This window comes from Rana temporaria, chromosome 3 (assembly GCF_905171775.1).
Source record: "Rana temporaria chromosome 3, aRanTem1.1, whole genome shotgun sequence".
In the NCBI taxonomy this organism is placed as follows: Eukaryota; Metazoa; Chordata; class Amphibia; order Anura; family Ranidae; genus Rana; species Rana temporaria.
Genome location: NC_053491.1, coordinates 438,245,036 through 438,267,643, shown reverse-complemented (window position 1 = coordinate 438,267,643; position 22,608 = coordinate 438,245,036). Strand labels below are relative to the sequence as shown.

The following is a 22,608-nucleotide window of genomic DNA, read 5'->3' as shown; positions in this document are numbered from 1 at the left end:
TCCGACAACAATGGTCCGGACGTATTTTATGGGACATTCCAACTGTCTGTATGATGCATCTGACAATTGTTGTCGGAATTTCCAACAACAGATGTTGGCTGTGCATGATCTCAAATTTTCAGACAAAACATGTGTTCCGTCGGACCATCTGATCGTGTGTACACAAATCCATCGGACTAAAATCCAAAGTACAAACACGCATGCTCCGAACCAATGGTAAACATCATACAACAATAGCAGAAGTTGCCCGAAGGGTGGCAGTAGAGAGCTGAAAAACCACGTGGTTTGGTGTATGTTGGCTGAAAATGTTCTGCCGTGTGTATGCAGAACAAGTTCACGGCCAACGCCCTTTCGGACAAAAATCCACAGAAAAGTCAGATGGAAGTTCGATTATGTGTACAATGCTTTATACAGTCTTCCAGTATTGTGCCCGTACTGCTGTATGGGCTTTCTGTTACGAAGAATATGTTAGTGTGCTGATCAGCGCGCTCAAGGGTCAATGAAACTGCAAGTCCATCTGCCTGACCTTGAAGTTTTTTTCATTCACGTCCCTCCGTGGACGTCCTTCCAGAACCACACGCCCCCTGGGGCGCCCATCCAGCACTCATTGTGATCGCTGTGACCTTCGGACACAACCGATCGTGGTAAAAGGCCAATCTCAGTGGCCCTTTACCATGTGATCAATGGTGTCCAATCACAACTGATCACATGGAAAAATAAAAATTTGCCGGTATTTTCATTCCTTTTTTTTTCAGCGCTGTCACAGCATGATGAAAGGAGATCCGGTAGCTGCCAATTCTGATAGGGCACATTTCCACTGCCAATCAGGGCACTGATCATCAGTGCAACCTGTCAGTGCCCATCAGTGTAGCCTCCTTAGCACACATCAGTGAAGGAGAAAAACTACTTATTTGAAAAACTATTACAAAAACTAAGAAAAAAAGGTTTGGTGTTTTTATTTATTTATTTATTCTACATTTTTGGTCTTTCTTTGTTTAGCAAAAAAAAAAAAAACAACATTTAATTTCATCTCATTTAGAAGGGGGTCAGCAAGTGCAGCCTCTGTGTTTAAAAGCCTACCCTTTTGGCGGCATGACGTGGTGCGCGTGAAGCACGCACGTCTGAGGGAGCGGCGGCCCATGTACGGATCTGACCCGGAGGAGGATGGAGGGACCTAGACCCGGCGGTGCTCCAGTGGCAGCGATCGCGCTGCAGTGAGGGAACTCACCGCGGGGCTAGCCCTCCTACAGCAGAAAAGACCAGCTTCCGCCGCCATCCGATAGCCCGCACTCTCCGGCCCCCCCGTGCCTCCCCGGGAGACAACAGATAAGGCACGGGACGGGTTGCATACAGAAAGCTTCCACTTGCAGCACTCCTGCCTGCTGCCCATCCCCCCCCCCCACTTGTCGGTAGTGAGTACAGATCACCCTATTGGACGGGAAACCAAAAGGTAATATGGATCCTGTTTTTTTCTATCTCTCCCCATAAGACCAGATCAGTGAAATCCATGGAGCAAGGACCAATGCCCTGAAGGCTGGGGACAGGTATTAACAACGCTGTGAATTAACTTTATTCCCAGTGCCCCTGTATCTGCATATTGCCAATGTGTGGAAGTAATTAATAATAAGGATGAACTGAGTAACTGCTTATATTTTGCATAGCATAACAGGGGCATTAGCAGGAACGTTGTACCGCACCAGTATTTTCACTGTTTTTTCACCTCATATTTAATTATACGTGAACTCAGGTATATATAGCCCATAGGCTTATGGGGCCTCAGCTTAAACATTGTGGATATCGATTTGGGTGGGAGTGCGGAAGAGTATATGTCATCCCAGAGACATTACCTAACCCCGCAAACCATAATTAATTTGGTAAGGGGAGTTGCCCTGGAGTATGGGTGCGAACATCAGGGGACTCTATGTAAACTGTCTCAACTATAAATAATAAGGCTGACTATTAACCAAAAAAAAAAAAAAAAAACACGCGGGTGCTAGGTGCAAACGTGTCAGTTTCTCAAGAGACTTCTGTTCCCACCCTTGTAAGGGGCTGCCAAAATACGGGGGGGCTGAACGGAGGCATCAGCAGAGGCACCTGCAAAGTTTTACCCCCCGGGTTCGGCCTGGCCCATTGGGCAGAAAAAAAAAAAAAAACCAACCTCTCTTACCCTTAGGAACTCATGCCTCAGTGAGCAACAAAAACTGCGCTGTTTTGAAAAAAAGGGAGGGTGGTGCTAGGCCCCTCACTTACTGCTCAAACTGGGGAAACGTATTAGAGCGACAAAGAAACATATAATGAATAAATCAACAAGGGGGGCTGCTTCGAAAGCCCCAAAGGATATCCCCTCCCTCACTACGATTAGACACTACATGACATCGGGCGGGAGCTCAAAGAGCCCAGGCCCAATTAAAAAAACAGAAAAAACGGGGGTAAACAAAAAGGGAGGAGGGGGGGAAACAACCCCAATAGCAGACACCTTAACAGAGTTGGAGCATGTAGTTAGCCAAGTGGAAGAACATAGCTTTGACTCTCACATTCCAACCACGGGTGAAATGGCGGCAATGTTAAAGGGATTGGAGAACGTTATAAAAGAGGAAATCAGTACATTGAGAACGGACTTATTTCACATTTTGGAACGGGTAGAGGAAGCCGAGAAAAAAATAGAACAACAGGACCGGGATTTAAATGAATTGAAAATTCAACATCTGGCCATGAAACAAAATCAGAGATGGCTGCAATATCGTCTCGAGGATCAAGAGAACCGCAATAGAAGGCAAAATCTAAGATTGCGCTCTGTTAAGGAGGAGAAGGGCGAAGACTTGAGGAAAATTCTCGATGATTTGTTCCTCCCCCTCCTTGATAATGCCTCGGAAGGTCCCCTCAAAATAGAACGGGTCCATCGTGTGGGGAGAAGGAAGGAGGGAGGAGGGAATTGGCACAGGGACATAATTGTGAGGTTTAGACATTTTGAAGACAAAGAGAGAATTTGGACAAAATTGAGAAGAAAACCTCCCTTATCCTATGATGGCAGGGAGATCCAGATCTTCACGGATCTGGCCTGGGAAACCCTGGCCAGAAGAAGACACCTAAAACCTCTCTTGGAACAGATGCGCCAACTTAACATAAACTACCAATGGGGCTTTCCGGCCTGCTTGATAGGTCACAAAGAGGGAGTGTCAGCTAAATTAATATTTCCTGAGGAACTTGCAGGATTCTGTCGTAAATTGGACATGCCGGTCATAGAACTACCAGGATGGGTTGAATAGTGGTTAGTTAACAGCCCGCCCATAGCGGCGGCTGTGAGCATGGCGACTCGACGGGATGGGGGGGGGAGGGAGGGAGGGTTGGGGGGTGAATAAAGAAGGGCAAAAGGAGGGCAGATCCGTAACCCCTCCCACATAAGATCTAGTCCTGTGAGAACAGGAGGGAGGGGCGTGGGGTGTCACACCTCATTCACAAGAACCGATGGGTAGGGGATACCAAGAATCCCTACGGTTCAGGGGCGATGATTTGGCCTGGGTAGGGGGGGGAGGGGGGTGGGAAGGGGATTATGGCTCCCAGGGATCATCCTGAAAAGTCTCATTTGTTCAAGGAGGGGACTTAGTTATTGGAAATGACAGATGTAAAATTTTTATCCTATAATGTAAAGGGATTAAACTCAGTAGGTAAAAGACTAAAGGTCTTAGCTGAGATTGAACAACTAAGAGCGGATGTAGTGTTTATTCAAGAATCTCACTTGACCCTGGATGCTAACATCAAGCTTTACTCCCCGGCATACCCTAATTGGTTCTACAGTGACTCCATCTCAAAACGCGCAAGGGGAGTTGCAATTGGGTTTACAAGAGGGTTCGGGTTTACCTTGGAGGCAAGGATGACTGACCCAGATGGGAGATTCTTGTTTCTCAAAATAAGGATTGAAAATATTATTTACACCTTAGCCAATATATACGCCCCTAATGCACACCCAACCCAATATCTAAATAAAACTCTGGGGAAATTGAACAACTTTGCCGAGGGATTTATAATCCTGATGGGCGATTTAAACTTTGTTTTGAATCCAACAGAAGATAGTACGTTCCGTGGGAGGGAGACAAAAAATGCACATCTACAGAGAATCAAACACAAGCTCCAGGAATGTCAACTAGTAGATATCTGGCGGATTAACCATCCAAATGAACATGACTACACATTTTTCTCCCCCCCCCACGGAACGTACTCCAGGATCGACTACATCCTGGCGGACCACAGGTTGATTGACGTTATTACGGAGACAGAAATTGGAATTATGACTGTATCGGACCATGCTCCTGTCTCTATGAAAATTTCATTAACCACACAAAGGAGACAGCGGCCGACGTGGCGCCTGGATGATAGCCTGATCCACGATGAAGGAGGGGGAAGTAGGGTGGAGGCTGAATTAAAACAATTCTTCCTCACGAATGACACAGAGGGGATTACCAGCGCAACCCTCTGGGAGACGCACAAAGCCTTTATTAGAGGGATCTTAATTGCTGAGGGCGCAAGAAAAAAAAAAGAGAGAAAAAGCAAAGCTATCACTCTGAGGAAAGAGATAGAGACTCTGGAACACGAACACAAAGCGCTGAGATCAAAAGTGACTTACCAAAATTTAGTTCTAAAAAGAGACGCACTCAAGGAGATCATGGAACAAGAAGCAAGGTATAAACTTAACTGCATTTCCAAAGAGAGGTACATATGGGGAAACAAACCAAGCAAACTTTTAGCTAAAATGGCTCAAAAAAAGAAAGCTAGGAATTATATTGAGAAAATTAAAGGTAAAGACGGGAAATTGGTTCACGCAACCTGCGAAATCGCGGACACATTCAAAAAATATTACGAGGACCTATATACAATAAAACACCCAGGTCGGCAGGTAGGGGAAAGGGAGGAGAAGACCCGAGAGTTTCTTGATAATGCAGGACTTCCCAGATTAGAGGAGGTGGAAAGCTTGACCATGGATCGCCCCATAACCGAGGAAGAAATAAAAAGGGCCATAAATTCCACCACTGGTGGAAAGAGCCCGGGTCCGGACGGGTTTTCCACCTTTTATTATAAGAGATTTAGTAACATCCTGATACCGAGGCTGTGTAAGTATTTTAATGGATTGGGATCGGAATTTGAAACGAGCAGCGGAGCTATAGCAGCTGTGGTTGCAATAATCTTGAAGGAAGGCAAGGATAGCTCTCTCTGTTCGGGATACAGGCCTATCTCTCTGTTAAACACAGACATCAAAATTTTTGCAAAAATTCTGGCGGGCCGCCTGAAAGGGGTCATGCACCTATTGGTGCACCCCGACCAGGTAGGCTTTGTGCCTAACAGAGAGGGCAAAGATAACAGCCTAAGGGCAATTCTTCTGCTCCAGACTATAAGGCAGAACGAGCCCCCAGGTCTATTCCTGTCAGTTGATGCTGAAAAAGCATTCGACAGGGTAGACTGGGGGCTCATGATGGAAACCCTCACTGCCATGGGAATAGGAAGCAGGATGTCCCGCTGGATTAAAACATTATACCACTTCCCTACTGCGCAAATAAAAATTAATGGCATATTATCGGAACCTTTCGAGATGAAAAACGGGACGAGACAGGGGTGCCCATTGTCTCCCCTCCTCTTTATTCTATCCCTAGAGCCGCTATTGGCTACTATTCGTAATGACCCAGACATCAATGGAGTGAGAGTAGAAGGGGAGGAACACAAACTATCGGCCTTTGCCGATGACATACTATTTTATGTAACTAACCCAGTCAAATCTATCCCCAAGCTTTCCAGAGTGCTGCAACAATACGGCGCCATCTCCAACTTTAAAATTAACGTAACCAAATCTGAAATTCTGAACATTAACTTAAATAAAAGGGAGGTACATTTAGTCAAGGAAGTATGCGAGTTCCCATGGACTAAAGAACTTAAGTATCTAGGTATAAAACTTGCCAACACAATACAGAAGATGTATAAAATAAACTATATTCCCCTATTAAACGAGATCAAGAGTGAACTAAAAAGAACGATCAATAAACCCATATCATGGATTGGACGCATTAACATGTTGAAGATGGTAGTAGTTCCTAAAATCCTCTATAAATTCTTATTAGTCCCAATTGCTCTCCCTCAGCAATTTTTGAGAATCCTTAATACCTTATTACTAAATTACGTTTGGAAAAATAAAAAGCATAGAATATCCCTCTCCATAATAAAACAGGGCAAGCCACTCGGCGGTCTGGCCGTACCGGATATCAAAAGTTATTATAAGGCGGCTGTCTTATCACGTGCGGTAGAGTGGGCTCGGGACAGGACAGATAAAAGGTGGGTGCAAATTGAGAAAGCGCTGACAAATAATTATTTGAATAACATCATCTGGATCCCTGCACAACACAGAGCACTAGATCACAAAACACACGATATAACACGGGACACTTTAAGAATGTGGGACAGGACGCAGGCACAATTAGAAGGTAAATTTAACTCCCCTTTAATGAATCTAAAAGAAAATCCTTATTTCCCACCTGGGGAAAAAAAGATAGGAGGAAACTGGATTAGGAGAGACACAGTGCACTTAGGGGATATTATTAAAAATGGTGAGATAATGACCTATGAAGATTTGAAGGCCAAAACGGACTATTGGAATCTGGATGGGTGGCATTATCTCCAGTTGACTCACTTTGTGCGGCACCTCCCCCGCCCTCTACGGACGGAGGGGGAGCTGACTTCACTCGAAAAAATTTGCAAATTTAAGAACTCTAAGGGCACAATCACCAAATTGTATGGGTTATTGGTTAGGTTAGGAACTCAGGGTGAAGCACCCTTTATAGATAAATGGGAAAGAGAGTTAGGGGTCACGAGGGGGACTAACACTGTTCAGAGGATCACTCAATTAACCCACTCATCTGCAATAGATATACGAACAGCCGAAGCAAATTATAAGTGCCTCTCGGGATGGTATATCACCCCGGACAAAGCAAATAAATTTAAAGCAGGTCAGACCGCAAACTGCTGGAGGGGCTGCCCAGAAAGAGGTACGATGGCCCATTTATGGTGGCTATGTCCTAAAATCCAAACGTATTGGGACACAATACTGAGCCAAATAAAGATTATCACGGGAGAGGAGATCAAGAAAGACCCGTGGGTCGTCCTCTTTCATGGCAGCCAAGAGGGTGTAAAAAAATACAAGCAGTCCCTACTCCCCCACCTTTTAAATGCAGCCAAGAGACTAATACCTAAGAAGTGGCAGGAGACGGAAAGCCCACATATCTGGAGTTGGATAGATGCGGTGGAGGAAACGTATAGATTAGAAGAGCTAAAGGATAGGTATTTAGAGAAAAATAGTGAACATAGGGAGAAATGGGGTAAATGGAAGGAATATAAAAAAACATGGAGCTACGCAGAAAGAGTTAGGGTTTGATTGATACTAGATATATGTAAGGGTCGTGCAAATATGGTCATCCCTCCCTCTGTCACTCTAAAGAGGGATACATATATCTTTTGCTCTCTTTGGCCGTTTCCTAACTTTATTATTCCTTTCCCTGGTTTATCTTCAGCCGAAAAGCTGAGGCTAAGTCCTCTTCCTGTTTCTTTCTTGTTCGGCTTGTTTTCTGTTTTTTTTTACTATGGGACAAACGGGTGATTCCTGGGAGCCATGAGGGGTAGGGAGGGTGGGCATAATTAAAAAAAAAAAAAAAAATATACATAAAAGTGTCTTCTTGTTATAGGCCAATCTAGTTTCGACCAGCCAATATGGGGCGCAGGGGGAAAAACAGCGGGGTCATGACCCGGACGCCCACACAGGTGGTCGGTATCTATATTGAGATGTACACAAATTTATATATTTAAGAAATATAAAAAAAAAAAAAAAAAAAAAAGAGAAAGACAATGTATAGAATACATACCACACATGATGCAAACCTCAGATAGAGACGTAAGAAGCATCAAATCATGAGCGGGTCTCTAGAAATTGGTAAAAAGCTGAGGTGGTATAAAGAGAAAAAAAAAAAAAAAAAGCCTACCCTTTTGATCTTATGTATTTTATTTCCGTAGCTTCCTGTGATCCATTGTTTAATCATTGTTTTCCTGTCTCTGCAGTTACCTCACATACTTGCACAATGGTTGACTACAGCGTGTGGGATCACATTGAAGTGTCCGACGATGAGGACGACACCCATCCCAACATTGATACAGCTAGCTTGTTCAGGTGGCGCCACCAGGTGAGAGAAAACATTGTAGATGTAGAAGCGGAACTGTTATGTGCAATTGTACATTGTAATTGTAAACTTTCAATACGAATAAAGAAAAGATTGAATGCATTGAAAAATTAATGTTACAAAGGTTTACTCTAAAGCCCCCCCACCCCTGCCTTTTATAGCCCTGAGAAGGCTCCAACTCTCAAGTCATACAGTGCCTTGAAAAAGTATTCATACTCCTTGAAATATTCCAAAAACATAAATGTATTTTATTGGGGTTTTATGTGATAGACCAACACAAAGTGGCTCATAATTGGGAAGTGAGAGGAAATTTCTAAATGGTTTTCCAAATTTTATACAAATAAATGTGAAAGTGGGGGGTAGATTTGTATTTAGCTCCCCTATATCAATATTTTGAGGAACCACCTTTCTCTACAATTACAGCTGCAAGTCTTTTTGGGGATGTCTCTACCAACTTTGCACATCTAGAGGGACATTTTTGCCCATTCTTCTTTGCAAAATAGCTTAATCTCTGTCAGATTGGATAGAGAGCGTCTGTGAACAGCAATTTTCAAGTCTTGCCACAGATTCTCAATTGGATTTAGGTCTGAACTTTGACTGGACCGTTCTAACACATGAATATGCTTTGATCTAAACCATTCCATTGTAGCTCTGGCTGTATGTTTAGAGTCGTTGACCTGCTGGAAGGAGAACCCCTGCCCCAGTTTTGAGTCTTTTGCCGACTCCAACAGGTTTTCTTCTAAGATTGCCCTGTATTTGGCTCCATCCATCTTCCCATCAAGTCTGACCAGCTTCCCTGTCCCTGCTGAAGAAAAGCATTCCCACAACATTATGCTGCCACCACCATGTTTCACAGTGGGGATGGTGTGTTCAGGGTGATGTGCAGTGTTAGTTTTCCGCCACATAGTGTTTTGCTTTTAGGCCAAAAAGTAAAATTTTGGTCTCATCTGACCAGAGCACCTTCTTCCACATGTTTGCTGTGTCCCCCACATGGCTCCTCGCAAACTGTGAACAGGACTTCTTATGGCTTTCTTCTTGCCACTCTTCCATAAAGGGCAGATTTATGGAGTGCATGACTAATAGTTGTCCTGTGGACAGATTCTCCCACCTGATCTGTGGATCTCTGCAGCTCCTCCAGAGTTTCCATGGGCCTCATGACTGCTTCTCTGATTACTGTTCTCCTTTCTCAGCCTGTCAGTTTAGGTGGACGGCCATGTCTTGGTAGGTTTGCAGTTGTGTCATACGCTTTCCATTTTCGGATGATGGATTGAACTCTGTGAGATGTATGTATATATATATATATATATATATATATATATATATATATATATATATATATATATATATATATATATATATATATATATATATATATATATATATATATATATTTTTTATATGATGTAACCCTGCTTTAAACTTCTCCAACTTTATCCCTGACCTGTGTGGTGTGTTCCTTGGCCGAGTGTTGTCTCGCAATACGAGCAGAATTCAAGCTAATGGGGTGCGCAGTACCGCATTTGGCCTGAGTTGCAGGGGGTGCCCTGGAGCAGAGCTGATTGGACCCGTTCGGAAATACTCTGTTTCTGAGGTCAGCCAAGCTATCCCCGATCATTTCTGAGGCTCTCCGGTGCCCCCCCCCCCCACCTCTGGTCACATGCGGTATTGCATGCCATTGAAGTCAATGCAGAACAAATTATTTTAGTTTCCATTGACTTTTGTGGGGAAACTCACTTTGATTTGCGAGTGCTTTGGATCACGAGAATTCTCCTGGAACGGATTATGCTTGTAATCCAAGGTTCCACTGTATTTATTTGTAAAAAAAATGGAAAACCATTTATAATTTTCTTTCCACTTCACATTTATGTATCACTTTGTGTTGGTCTATCACATAAAATCCCAATAAAATACATTTAGGTTTTTGGTTGTAACATGACAAAATGTGGAAAATTTCAAGGGGTATGAATACTTTTTTCAAGGCACTGTAGCTTACGCAGGGACGAAGAGTCTTCCTGATCTCATATGATAGTGCTGGGCTAATCACCAGCGTTGTCGCATACCTGAAAATTTTTTTTTTTTTTTTTTTTTTTTTTTTTTCAAATTGTTTATTGGTATGGAAGAGTCAGGGAGGTAACATACAAATAATGCAACCGATGTGAGACATAAAAGAACACGTAACAATACTTGGTACAATGTACATCTGACGTGTGAGAAGAACAGACCTGGGGTGTAACAGATCCCAAAAAACTTTTATCTTATTTTTTTTCCCTTCTTCTTTACATCCGGTGGCTGAACAGTTGAGTGGTGGAGCTGTACAGGAAAGTTACATAAATGCCCCTGGGGAGGGCAAGATTGTAGTATATGAATTATGCCTGGAAAGGTTCTGCAAGCTTGCCACGTTCTTTACTAAAGTTCCTAATATTTTTTAGGCCCGTGTGGAAAGGATGGAGCAGATTGACAAAGAGAAGGAAGATCTGGAGAAAGGGGCAAATGAATGCAAGAAAAAATTACTGGATTGTCAGAAGAAACTAAAGGAGATGGAGGTCCAAGAATCTGCAAAGTCTGAGGCAAAGAGACTGCAGCAGGAGCTGGATCAACTGAAGAAAGAGGAGAAGAAGTGGAAGAATAAGGAGGATGAGCTGAAGAAGAAGGAAAAGACTTTGCCATGGAATGTGGACACACTGAGCAAAGAAGGCTTTAGCAAGGTATGGTATTGCATCACCGATTTTACAGGGCACTGGGGACTCAAGAATGTATTTTTCTCTTTAAGGGCCAGTTCACACCATGCCCCGCACATGAACACGCTGTGCGTTCCTGTGAGATTCACATGTGGTTCAGTGCAGTGCCGTTTTGGCCCATTTATTTTGAATAGGCTAAAATCACACCACAACACAGTACAAATCATTAGTAAGACCTCATCTGGAATATGCCGTTCAGTTTTGGGCCCCATTTCTCAAAAAGGATATCGGGGAACTGGAGAAAGTGCAGAGAAGGGCAACCAAACTGATGAGAGGAATGGAGGAGCTCAGCTATGAGGAAAGATTGGAGGAACTGAGTTTATTCACTCTTGTAGAGGAGATTATAGCGGAGTTCCACCCAAAAATGCAACTTCTGCTTTTCGGAATCCTTTCCCCCTCCGGTGTCACATTCGGCACCTTTCAGGGGGCAGGTATTTTTCACCCACTTGCGGGAATACACTCTGCGGCAGTCACGCCCCTACCCGCACGCCCCGCTGTCTTCTGTTCCCAGGAGAGAGCGGGGACCAGTGACGGCGAACCGCGCCACTCGTGCATGCGCAGTAGGGAACCATGCAGTAAAGCCGCAGCGCTTCACTTCCCGATTCCCTCACCTAGGATGGCGGCGGGTGCAGCCGAGGGACTAGCGATTGCTCGGCCTTTGGCTGCCGACATCACGGGCACGCTGGACAGGTAAGTGTCCAGCTGCAGTATTTGTAGCTGCTGGCTTTTAAAAAATAATTGGCGGGACCCCCGCTTTAAGGGGGGATGTGAGCAATACATATGGGGTCCATATAGTGAACTTGGTGTTGTTGTTCACTTTACGGCCAACAAAAAGGACAAGTGTCTGTCCCTCGCTGGTTCTGCACTGAGAACTGAGCGATCAAACACAGCTGATCTCTCAGTTCTCACCACGACTGGCTTTCTGCTCTGTTCATCCAGCGCTTACTGGAACGCCAGACTGTAGAGGGGTCGGGAGGGGCTTACTCAGTCACCCAGCGGATCGCTTTGAAGCCGAGTCAGCTGCCTGTACAGGCATCTCGGTAGATCCCAACTGTAAAGTCGGGATCGATCCAGCGCCTGGGCCAGCTGTGTGATGTCGGCCAACAGCAGACTTTAGCACAGGGATGGCTGATAATGGGTACAGGAGTGCAGAACTAACTGTGATCCATAGACTAAGTAGGGCCAAAATGCCTTTTTTTTTTCGGTACTTCTCATTTTCATAGGAAAATGTAAAACTTCATAATGCCTCCCACACTGAGGAAATGCATAGCACAAATAGGAGAAACCCTTTGGCTAGAAAAATATGTCTTTCAGCAGAGGTGATTTTGGTAAATTTGACAAACTATGCGTCGGGACTGGTACCGGTTGATCTTATTCTGGATTGCTTACTGATTGGCCGGATTTGTGTAGTCATGGTTCTTTGAAAATGTTTAGGGACAGTAGAGGTGTTTTATATCTGACTTGGCATATACGTGTATATTTAACTTCTGAGAATGGGTCGTTCTACCCTGAATTCTTCTATGGTGTATGTCAATCTAAATAAATGATGTCATACTGGAGTGCACATGATCTCCTTCTTGTAATAACAACTATGCTTTGTTCAATAATTTTTTTTTTACTGTGTAGAAATTCAATCTGTGAGTGTCCCTCGCTCAACAGACATTCATTCAAAACAAGTCAGACCTGGTTAGAAAATGATTGGCTGAAAATGCAGTCAGTGGTGTTCAGCAGCTGATTGAGGGCATTGGGCTGCACCCTTCATTATATACCTTTTGGTTGGTCATGTGATTACTGTAGCAGCAAAAGTGGTCACGTTAAAGGGCATTAGAGCTAAACAGATGAAAAAATTGCAAGCCAGGCCTTAACTTCTCCAAAACCTGCATCCTATGTTTTAAGGTGAAAAAACTTCTGTCAGTTACTGACCCCCCCCCCTGTTTTATTTACCTGAGCCCTGGAATGTCCCACGCTGAGTCTCTCTGCCCGGGGTTCTCGGCTCTTGATTGGATAGATTGATGGCAGCGCAGCCATTGGCTCCCGCTAATGTCAATCAAATCCAATGACGTGGGCACTGGTGGGGCGGGGACGAGACCTGCATTCGGCGGCTATGGACACCGAATGCTGGACACGGGAGCGTGCCCGCAAGGTAACCCCCCTGGGAGATTGCTTCTCCTAAGGGGGGTTATATGACGTGCTGCACAGTGTAGGTAAGTATGACATGGTTGTTTTGTGTGTTGTTTTTTTTTTTTTATGTGAATCTTTAGTGTCACTTTAAAGCGGAACTACAGTTCTGCTGTTACATACTGTGAGCAAGCAGGCTTCTTATTGCAGAAGAGACATGCAATCTTCCTTCTGCAATAAACTACATCTCACTGCCTGCAATCCCCTTAATGTAAACTAAACTCTGCATGCACAGCTCTGCCTACAGCGGGCGACCCAATCCCTGTGTGCTGAAATGACTAGCTCCTGCGCATACATTGGAGTGACATCATCCCGTGTCGACCAATGAAGATGGCCACAAAAGAAGCACACAGGAGAAGATTCTGAGGTTTTGCATGGTAAATTTTCATACTAAGGTGAACTTACCAGGACATAGACCAGAAATTGGCTGGTTCAGCACGGACTGGCTGAATTTTAATCGGTGTGTAGCCATCCCCGTTTGACACAAGTCAGTCGTTTGATCGACTTGTGTTGAAGGGAAATACTGAAATATTTTTTGTCGCAGCTTTGACTGCAGCCGCTTATCAGTGTAATCAGACAAATGTAAGTCCTGCTGTCAGAATACAGTGTCTCGGCAGGGGATATCTGGCTGAACGAAAAATAAATGTCTGTCTATGGCCAGCATAGGACAGCCTACTTTAAACCCGCAGTTTTTTCTTTTCTTTATAAACATCTGTTTCTCTTTCTCTAGAGCGTGTTTAATACAAAACCAGAAAATAGCGAAGTGTCGGAAGAAGAGAAGGAGCAAAAACACAAAACCTTTGTGGAAAAGAATGTCAAGCAGTTGAAACATTTTGGTAAGTAGGACTTCCCTCTTGTCTTGTGTTCAGTGCTTGTGGCAGTGGAGAGGTTCATCTTCTACATGCCTAGCTTGTCAATCCAGTTGAGCTGAGGTTGCCTGGGACACCAAACTCCACATGACCTCCTTTTTGGAATTTTTCAAATCTTGTTTTAGTCATTCAATCTGATTATACTGAGAAACATTTTTTTTTTTTTGGTCCAGAATAATGTTTGTGTCCCTCATACTCTTCGACCCCATACACACTATTAGATTTTCTGCAGATTTTTGTCTTCAGATTTACCAAAAATATGTAGTGCAAGGGCCTACCTGATTTCATACAAATTGAAACTCTTAAAGCTGAGGTTCACCCGTATATATTACTTTTTCCCCTTAGATGGATGCTCGTTTTGTCTAGGGGAATCGGCTAGATGTTTTAAAATATGAGCCGTACTTACCGTTTACGAGATGCATCTTCTCCGTCGCTTCCGGGTATGGGCTGCGGGACTGGGCGTTCCTATGTTGATTGACAGTCTTCCGAGAGGCTTCCCACGGTCGCATCCATCACGTCACGATTTTCCGAAAAGAAGCCGAACGTCGGTGCGCAGTATAGAGCCGCACCGACATTCGGCTTCTTTCGGCTAATAGTGACGCGATGGATGCGACCGTCGGAAGCCTCTCGGAAGACTGTCAATCAAGAAGGAACGCCCGCTCCTGAAGACCCTTACCCGGAAGCCGACGGAGAAGATGCATCTCGAAAACGGTAAGTACGGATCATATTTTAAAACAATTAGCCGATTCCCCTAGACAAAACGAGCAGGAATCTAAGGGGAAAAGATCAAACAATAAATAAATGGGTGAACTCCCGCTTTAAGGTTTGACCTCCTATTACATGGTTTTGGTAAATCTGAAGACAAAAATCTGCAGATTGTATAGGGCCTAATGCTAATTTCTAGGGCAGGGGTCTCCAAACATTCTAAAAAAATGGCCAGTTTTATTGTCCTTCAGATTCTTGGAGGGCCAGACTTTGGCCAGCGGGAGTGGAAATTTTTCTGGTATCAGTGGGAGTAAACATCTGGTATTATGGGGAGGAATAGTGCCCCATCGTTTGTATCATAGGGAGGAATCGTGCCCCATTAGTGGTGTCAGTGGGAGAAATGGTGCTCCATTGTTGGTGTCAGATGGCAGAATAGGGTCTCGTATCGGTGGGAGGGATGAAGGCAAGCAAAGGGGCCGCAGTTTGGAGACCACTGTTCTAGGGGCACGCAATAAAATAAGCACTTTGGCTGTGAAGGATGCTGTGGGTGGTACTGATGCATTTTGCTCAATTTTATATTCTCTATTTTGGTCCAATAGGAATGCTGCGTCGCTGGGATGACAGCCAGAAATACTTATCTGATAATTCCCACTTGGTGTGTGAAGAAACAGCCAATTATCTGGTCATCTGGTGCATTGACCTGGAGGTGGAAGAGGTGAGGAATCTGCTGTAAGAGTAAACTCATCCCTACAGTGTTCCTTTAAAAGGGGAGCTCCAGTCTCCCCCCAAAAAACAAAGTCGGCAGCTACAAATACTTTAGCTGGCAACTTTTAATATAAGGGCACTTGCCTGTCCAGGGATCCAGTGATGTCCTCACCCAAGCCGATTCTTCAATTTGCTTTGGGTGCAGGTGTAGGCATTTGGGTGAGGAGAAACCTCTAGACAGCCGCACTCAAAATCAATGCCTTTAATAAAAAGAGGAAATAATCAATAAAAATGCAAGCCACAGCAAACAACGGAATACAGGAGCTGATGTGTTTCTCACTTTCAAAAGTGCTTATTCATAGCGAGAGAACCACAAGCAGGTGTGTAGGCATCTTGGGTAAGGGAAACGGGCAACTTGCATGTGCAAGTCGTGAATGGTCCTGCAGTCTTCTGGGACCTGTGATGTGTCCCAAAAGGCAGCGGGGAGGAGGGGGGGCTGAATGTTGCAACAGCGATCTGACCGGAAGTGGAAGCAGGTACCTGTAAACATTTTTTTATTCTAACACCCTAGAGAATAAAATGGCGGTTGTTGCAATACTTTCTGTCACACCGTATTTGAGCAGTGGTCTTACAAGCGCACTTTTTTTGAGAAAAAATATACTTTTTTTAAATAAAAAAATAATAAATAAAAAAAAAAAGAATTGGGTTAACTTTACGTTAGCCCAATTCTTTTTTTTATTTTATTTTTTAAATTGTGAACGATAATGCTACGCCGAGTAAATTGATACCCAACATGTCACGCTTCAAAATTGCGTCCGCTCGTGGAATGGTGACAAACTTTTACCCTTTAAAATCTCCATAGGCGACGTTTAAAAAATTCTACAGGTTGCATGTTTTTGAGTTACAGAGGAGGTCTAGGGTTAGAATTATTGCTCTCGCTCTACCAATCGCGGCGATGCCTCACGTGTGGTTTGAACACCCATTTTTATATGCTACTCACGTATGCGTTCGCTTCTGCACGCGAGCTTGCCGGGACGGGGCGCATTCCTGGATCCTAGATTCCAAGCAAATTTGTCAGTCCCTGCACTATATTGGACATCAAATTTGGAATTTCAACTTTAATATTTGGACTTTATTGCATTACTCATTTATGCTTCGTTTTTTTTTTTTTTGCTTTTTGAGGCAATTCACTATTTTTTTTAATATATATTATCACTGAAGCACAGATATACTGCTTTTTGGTGTAAGCAGCCTAGAAATTATTTTGCACAGCACCGATATTACTTTCTGCAAATCAGAGCCGTTGGTAGCAGATCCTTTAAGTCCTGTTGTGAGGTGGGGGCCTAATGGATTGGATTTAGTTTTTCCAGCACATCCTACAGATTTATAAATGGATAAAGATCTGGAGAATTTTTAGGCCAAGTCAACACCTTGAAGCTGCCTCCTTCTATTGCCCCATGTTTCAGTTCTTTTCACGTTCCCATTGGAGGTGTTTATGGCTGTGGACATGGTTAGCTTGGGCACCATGACCGGTCTGCGGCTACGTGGGCCCCATACACATCAAAGTGGGATGCACTGTGTGTTCTGACACCTTTCTATCAGAACCAGCATTAACTTTTTCAGAAATTTGAGCTACAAAAGCTCTTCTTTTGGATTGGACGACACAGACAAGCCTTCCCTCCCCACGTGCATCAATGAGCCTTGGCCTCTGTTGATCCTGTTGCCGGTTTTCCTTCCTTGGCCCACTTTTGTTGGGTCGTTGGAGATGCTTTTACCCAATCATCATGCCATTTACAATTTGGTCCTTGTCAATGTCAAGCAAATCTTTACACTTGCCAATTTTTTTCTGCTTTCGACTCATCAACTTCAGGGACATGTTCACTTGCTGATTTATTCCTCCCACTTTTGGGTTCCATTGTAATGAGATGATTGGGGTTTTTTCACCTTTTAGTGGCCATAATGTGATGGGTGATTGGTACACACATTTTTTTTTCTGTACTATAATATGGGCAGATCCCTGGTATATGTAGCGCTGAAGTTGCCATTTGATCTTGTAATTCAGGTAATCACACAGCTTTAATGAATAATTAAACGTTCCTAATTGTTCTTTTGTCAAATTGAGTCCCCTGTGGGATTTCTATCTTTATTTGACTGTGACTATACTTGATTGATGGGTAATTTCCATCTATTAGCTCTTCTATTATTCTGGCACTGTAATGAATACAAGGAGCCGATGTTCTCTACAGCGGCTAGCAACCTTTGGCCTGTGCCTCGTACACACTGATCTCGGGTTGTGCTCTCCTGGGCATAAGACAGCATGAAGAATTCTAGTTGTGTTTTACACCTTCTTCATTTTGGCTCGTTCTGATGCCAGAAGTAAAGTGGTAGTTGTTAGTTTGGTCTAGACTAAAACTGGCCATATGCATAAAGATTGTATGAAGGAGAGAAATCCATAGATTCCCCCATCCACATTAAACAGCGTGGATGGACAAATCTCTCCTGCCAGCTATTGAATGGACGTTCTGCCAACTTTTCTGCCCAGCTCCTTTGATTCATCTGAAGTTATGGAGTTTGGTGGTGTCACCAGGACCACCCATGACGCATTTTGGTAGATTCACATAAAGGAAGCGCTTTTTGGCCTCATTTACATGAGTATATTTATATCTTTGCCTTCACAGGGTACACAGGTGTTTCATGCATTTGTGTGCAGGTCGTCCCATTCATGTATATTTGAATGCGACAGCTGCTGGTTCCAGCTTGACATCTGTGCGGGTGCGTGTCCTTGAATGCACACTGTCAGTGCGCATAAGTATGCATGAGGCCTTGCAGTGTTGTACAACTTAGAGCTGTGAGGTTTACCAAATGCGCGCAGACTTTGACCTACCACGCATTTACCTGTTCTACTGCCACCAACTCCGACATGCTGTCCGTGTGCAATTTGGTTCTCTGGATAATCACATTGGAGTGCCTTCACTGGAGAAAATGTTAAGACAACCAGATCCCACTCCACTAAACTTATCTCCACATATTATGCTGCCCATACCACAGACTCCGGGTTGCCCAGTCAAAGTGGATCTCACTGGACATTATGCTCACGGAGGCTGACTGAACGAAATTCAGCAACACGTATAAATCTTCAGTAATGTCCTCCTAAGGACCGCATTATACAACTTAAAGAGGAAGTAAACTCTCCCACTCTGATGCTTATTTTCATTTAGTCCATTATATTAAGTAATTATCTATAGCCACTGTAATCCAGCCCAAATTGCATATTACTTACTGTTTAAAGAAACTTTAGTCCACATAGTGTATTTCCGCCCTTACATTGAGCACTTCCTGTACTGTTAACGAAGCCTCCTTCTCAATCCAACGTTTCTATGGCAACCCTGCTCATAGCCACTTTTCATAGTATTTACTTGTGCCGATTATCTAGTGTTTGCACAATGAGGCATGTAACAGTGGCACAGTCTGGCATGTAATGGCACAGTGAGGCGAGGCATGACTAGTAGGAAGGGGGTCGTCTTATACAGTGAGTATATCCCAAAAACCAACATTTTAGTTGGAAAATTAGGAGGTCGTCTTTTACGCCCAGTCTTATACGCCGGCAAATACGGTATTTCACTGATTCGAAATTCGGATACCTGTACAGCTCCTTGTAACTATACATTTAATAACCACAAGAGACGTGTGTGATGATAATCTATTGATTACTGTTTATTGCTTGCTTGAGTACATGGACCTTATAGGAACTTTGTATGCAAGTTTGCCTTTAAACTCAATAAATAAAAAAAAGAGCTGTGATGTTATCCATACACATTTTTAGTGGGTTGGAAGATTCTGATTTATACTAGCAAACAATTGATCAAGGGGTAATTTTCCTCCATATTTGAATTGATTTGAATAAAAATGTATTATCATTTTGTGGTTGAGCAAACCAATGGGTTAAAACACATCAGTTTACTGGCTTCTTTTCATTATCTTAAAGTGACCCTTTTAGTGCAGGCATCAATGTGTGAATGGCCAACATTGCCATCTTAAACCCCCAGTCACACTTAAGGCCGGGCTCACGTGTGTGGCTGTGGGTTTGTGTCTGTTCACTGGTTTGTGTGTGATTACAATTTTTGCTTGAATTTGCACCTGAACCGAACCCAAACACACACAGGACCCCTCTGCAATCTGCTCCCCGGCAGCCCTGGACCCGTGTGAACTGGCTCCATTGAGAGTCTTTCACACTCGCCTGTCATGCGAATTCGATGCAGGGAAACCCACATCCAATTTGCATATATGTGAACCCAGCCTTAAGATGTGTAATGTGGGTTGGATGTTTGGAAATACTGATGTATTGTAATTTAGACTATGTGTATATGATCTTCTGGTTATTACCATGATCTTGTGTGGGAATTTAAATGTATTTTTATTTTTTTCATTCCTGAGTGTGTTGGTTCTTTTTCTTGTAATACTAGAGCAGGTTTGAGCTTAGAAAGCATGCTTAACTGCCCTGCTGTGCACCATCACAAACCAGATGTTGGTGAATGGGGATCATGTGGGTCACAAGGAGGTAAAAAAGGGAACAGACACGGATGTCCCATTTATGATGTCTGTTTTTGTTCTGATCCAGTCCAGCAGGCATTAGTCTAGGATCCCCTTCTATAGATGGAACAGAGGGTGTCCATGTGAATGGGACCGAAGAGATTTTGCAGTGTTTGTCAGAAGCAAAGTGAGCATGTTCTGTGGCAGTACATCAGTTTGCCACATTATGATTAAAGTGATTGTAAAGGTTTTAATTTCTTTTTTTTTAAACAAAATGGTTATACTTGCCTGCTCTGTACTCAGAGTACATCCATAGTTAATCTTTTTGCTATGGGGTGCTCTTGTGGTCTCTAGGCTGTGTGTCTATAGACACATGTAGTGCGACTCCGCCTTGCCCTCGCTCCCTCCTCACAGGGAGCAGATTTTCTTCTGGACTGACAGCAGGAAGAGCCAGTGTCTCCTGCTGCTACCCAGTGTCCTGTGAGAAGAGAAATATGGGAGAAGAGCTGCTGCAGACAGGAACAGATCTGAATCGAGATTGGGCTTAGGTGAGTATTTAGGGGGGGCTGGAAGAAGCAACTTTTTGAAAGTGTTTTTTTTTTCCTTTAAAGTGTTTGTTAACCCAAAAAAAAAAAAAACGGATCCTGGTCCCTTAAAGCCGATTAAATGGCACAGTGCTTGTGCTGTGTAATATGCTCCCCTCTAAACTGTTAAAAAAAAAAAAAAACTCCCTGAACCTGTCACTTCCTGTGTCCTGTGTCTGTACTGACCACGAAAATCAGGGCTGCTTGGCCCTGACCACTGTGGTCGGAGTGCGTCCTTCAGTCATACGCAGCTATCCTCTCTGCTCTCCCCTCATCCTTGCCTGTCAGCTCTCTCTCTGTGTCTCTGTCTCCGCCCCTCGCTGCTATTATTAAAAAAAAAAAAACTAAAATGGTCACTGCCAGCCCCTCTATTGGAGCCTGTTATACCATGCTATGTAAGTCATTTCTCAAAACGCGGCCGCTTTACATCTCCAAGACACGGCTTCTGCGGGAGGCCACGTGATCTCCCCGGCTGACCTCAGAGGGCGCACTCGGCCTCTGCCGCAGAAGCCTTGTACCGGAGCTGTAAAGCGGCCGCGAGTCACGTGACCGACCTGAAGAGGTATTTACAACTCATTTTTAGAAATGACTTGCACAGTGTGATATGCCAGAGTGGCTGGCAGTTTTTTTTTTTTTTTTCTTTCTTTTTTTTTTTTAATTAGACTTAACACTTTAAGGTAGAGCGAATACATTGAGGCAAAAAATCTTTTACCTTTACAACCACTTTAATATTTGTGTGGATGATGGTACCTTCATATACTCTTGTTACACACTCTGTATATATTTACTTGTACATCTGACTTGTTTTTAATTGATGCTGTCAGGTCCTCTGTATGTGTTGAATGTGACTCTTCATGGCATAACAACTGTGTTTTTTTTTGCTGTAGAAACACAGCCTAATGGAACAAGTGGCTCACCAGACCATCGTCATGCAGTTCATTTTAGAACTGGCGAAGAGCCTGAAGGTGGATCCCAGAGCCTGCTTCCGCCAGTTCTTCACCAAGATTAAGGTTAGAGCGTGGATTATTAGATGTCTTGAGCCATGGGTACCTTGGTACAACAGAGAAAAAAAAGTCAGATGACCGCACACCACTATCAAATAAAATGCATCTTCTTTATTCAATCTGTTAAAAGCATTTAAAGTGGTAGTAAAGTCTTTTCTTTCTCGTACATCACGGGACACAGAGCAGCATATTCATTACTATGTGGGTTATATGGAGTACCTTCAGGTGATGGACACTGGCAATCTCAAACAGGAAGTGCCCCTCCCTATATAACCCCCTCCCATAGGAGGAGTACCTCAGTTTTTACGCCAGTGTCTTAGGTGTTGGTCATGGTTTAGCTTGCCTCCACATCCTTGGGATTAAGGTGGGCTAACCGGTTCTGTCCAAAGGCCTCAGTGCTAAAGTGGTCAGCAACCGGACCCCAAACCATTGGGGTATAGCCCATAATGCTTTCTGTCACAGAGAGCTGGACTCTGGGCCCAGAACTTAGAAACCTTTGGGGGCCTAATGTTTCTGTTGCCAGGGTGCTATATGGGCCCAGGACAGTGGATCCTTCATAGGAACCCAGGGCCTGAAGGTCTAGACGCCCCACGGAGATGGGGGAAGATTGGACCTCTTGCTGTGCAAAGTCCTGCGGCATGGAGCAGGTAAGTGAAGGGGGGCCTGCGGGACTTGGTTCGTCGGCAGGCTCTCTAGGGGGATCTTTGGGGGATGTGCCTGAGTATGCTCTTGCATTGGCAGTTTTGGGCCACTATGTCTATCAAAGAGACAGGATGGTCTATGTATGGGCTCCCATGTGTGATCTTCCTAAAATATGTGTTGCATTGTAATTGTCTGCTGGGCGCTGGGTTGGGAAAGGAGCTGTGTGTTGGCTATGCTTTCCCAGGACTGGGGGGTCAGTGACTCACCTGAGGCCTTACCTGTCTGGGTGCCGTGCGGTGCTCGTCCTCCAGCATGTCAGTAACGCTTCCGGCGTGGCCCCCATCCTCCGCAACACGGGCGCGCGCCCTGTAATATAGGCGCAGGGTGATGATTCGCGCCGTTATGGAGAAAGGGGGGCGGGACATCCCTTCTCATAAAAGGAAGGG

The 22,608-nt window shown here is 44.1% G+C and overlaps 1 protein-coding gene across 1 annotated transcript in view; it reads left to right on the top strand.

The window, feature by feature from the left end:
* The window catches only part of CDC37 (cell division cycle 37, HSP90 cochaperone), a 42,082-nt gene that overhangs the window by 7,012 nt on the left and 12,462 nt on the right, over positions 1-22,608 (top strand). The window contains exons 2-6 of the mRNA XM_040346416.1: positions 8,089-8,210; positions 10,637-10,912; positions 13,854-13,959; positions 15,297-15,412; positions 21,404-21,526. Of these exons, the coding sequence (XP_040202350.1) occupies positions 8,109-8,210; positions 10,637-10,912; positions 13,854-13,959; positions 15,297-15,412; positions 21,404-21,526 (723 nt within the window). The 5' untranslated portion in view covers positions 8,089-8,108. The remainder of the gene's footprint in view (positions 1-8,088; positions 8,211-10,636; positions 10,913-13,853; positions 13,960-15,296; positions 15,413-21,403; positions 21,527-22,608) is intronic.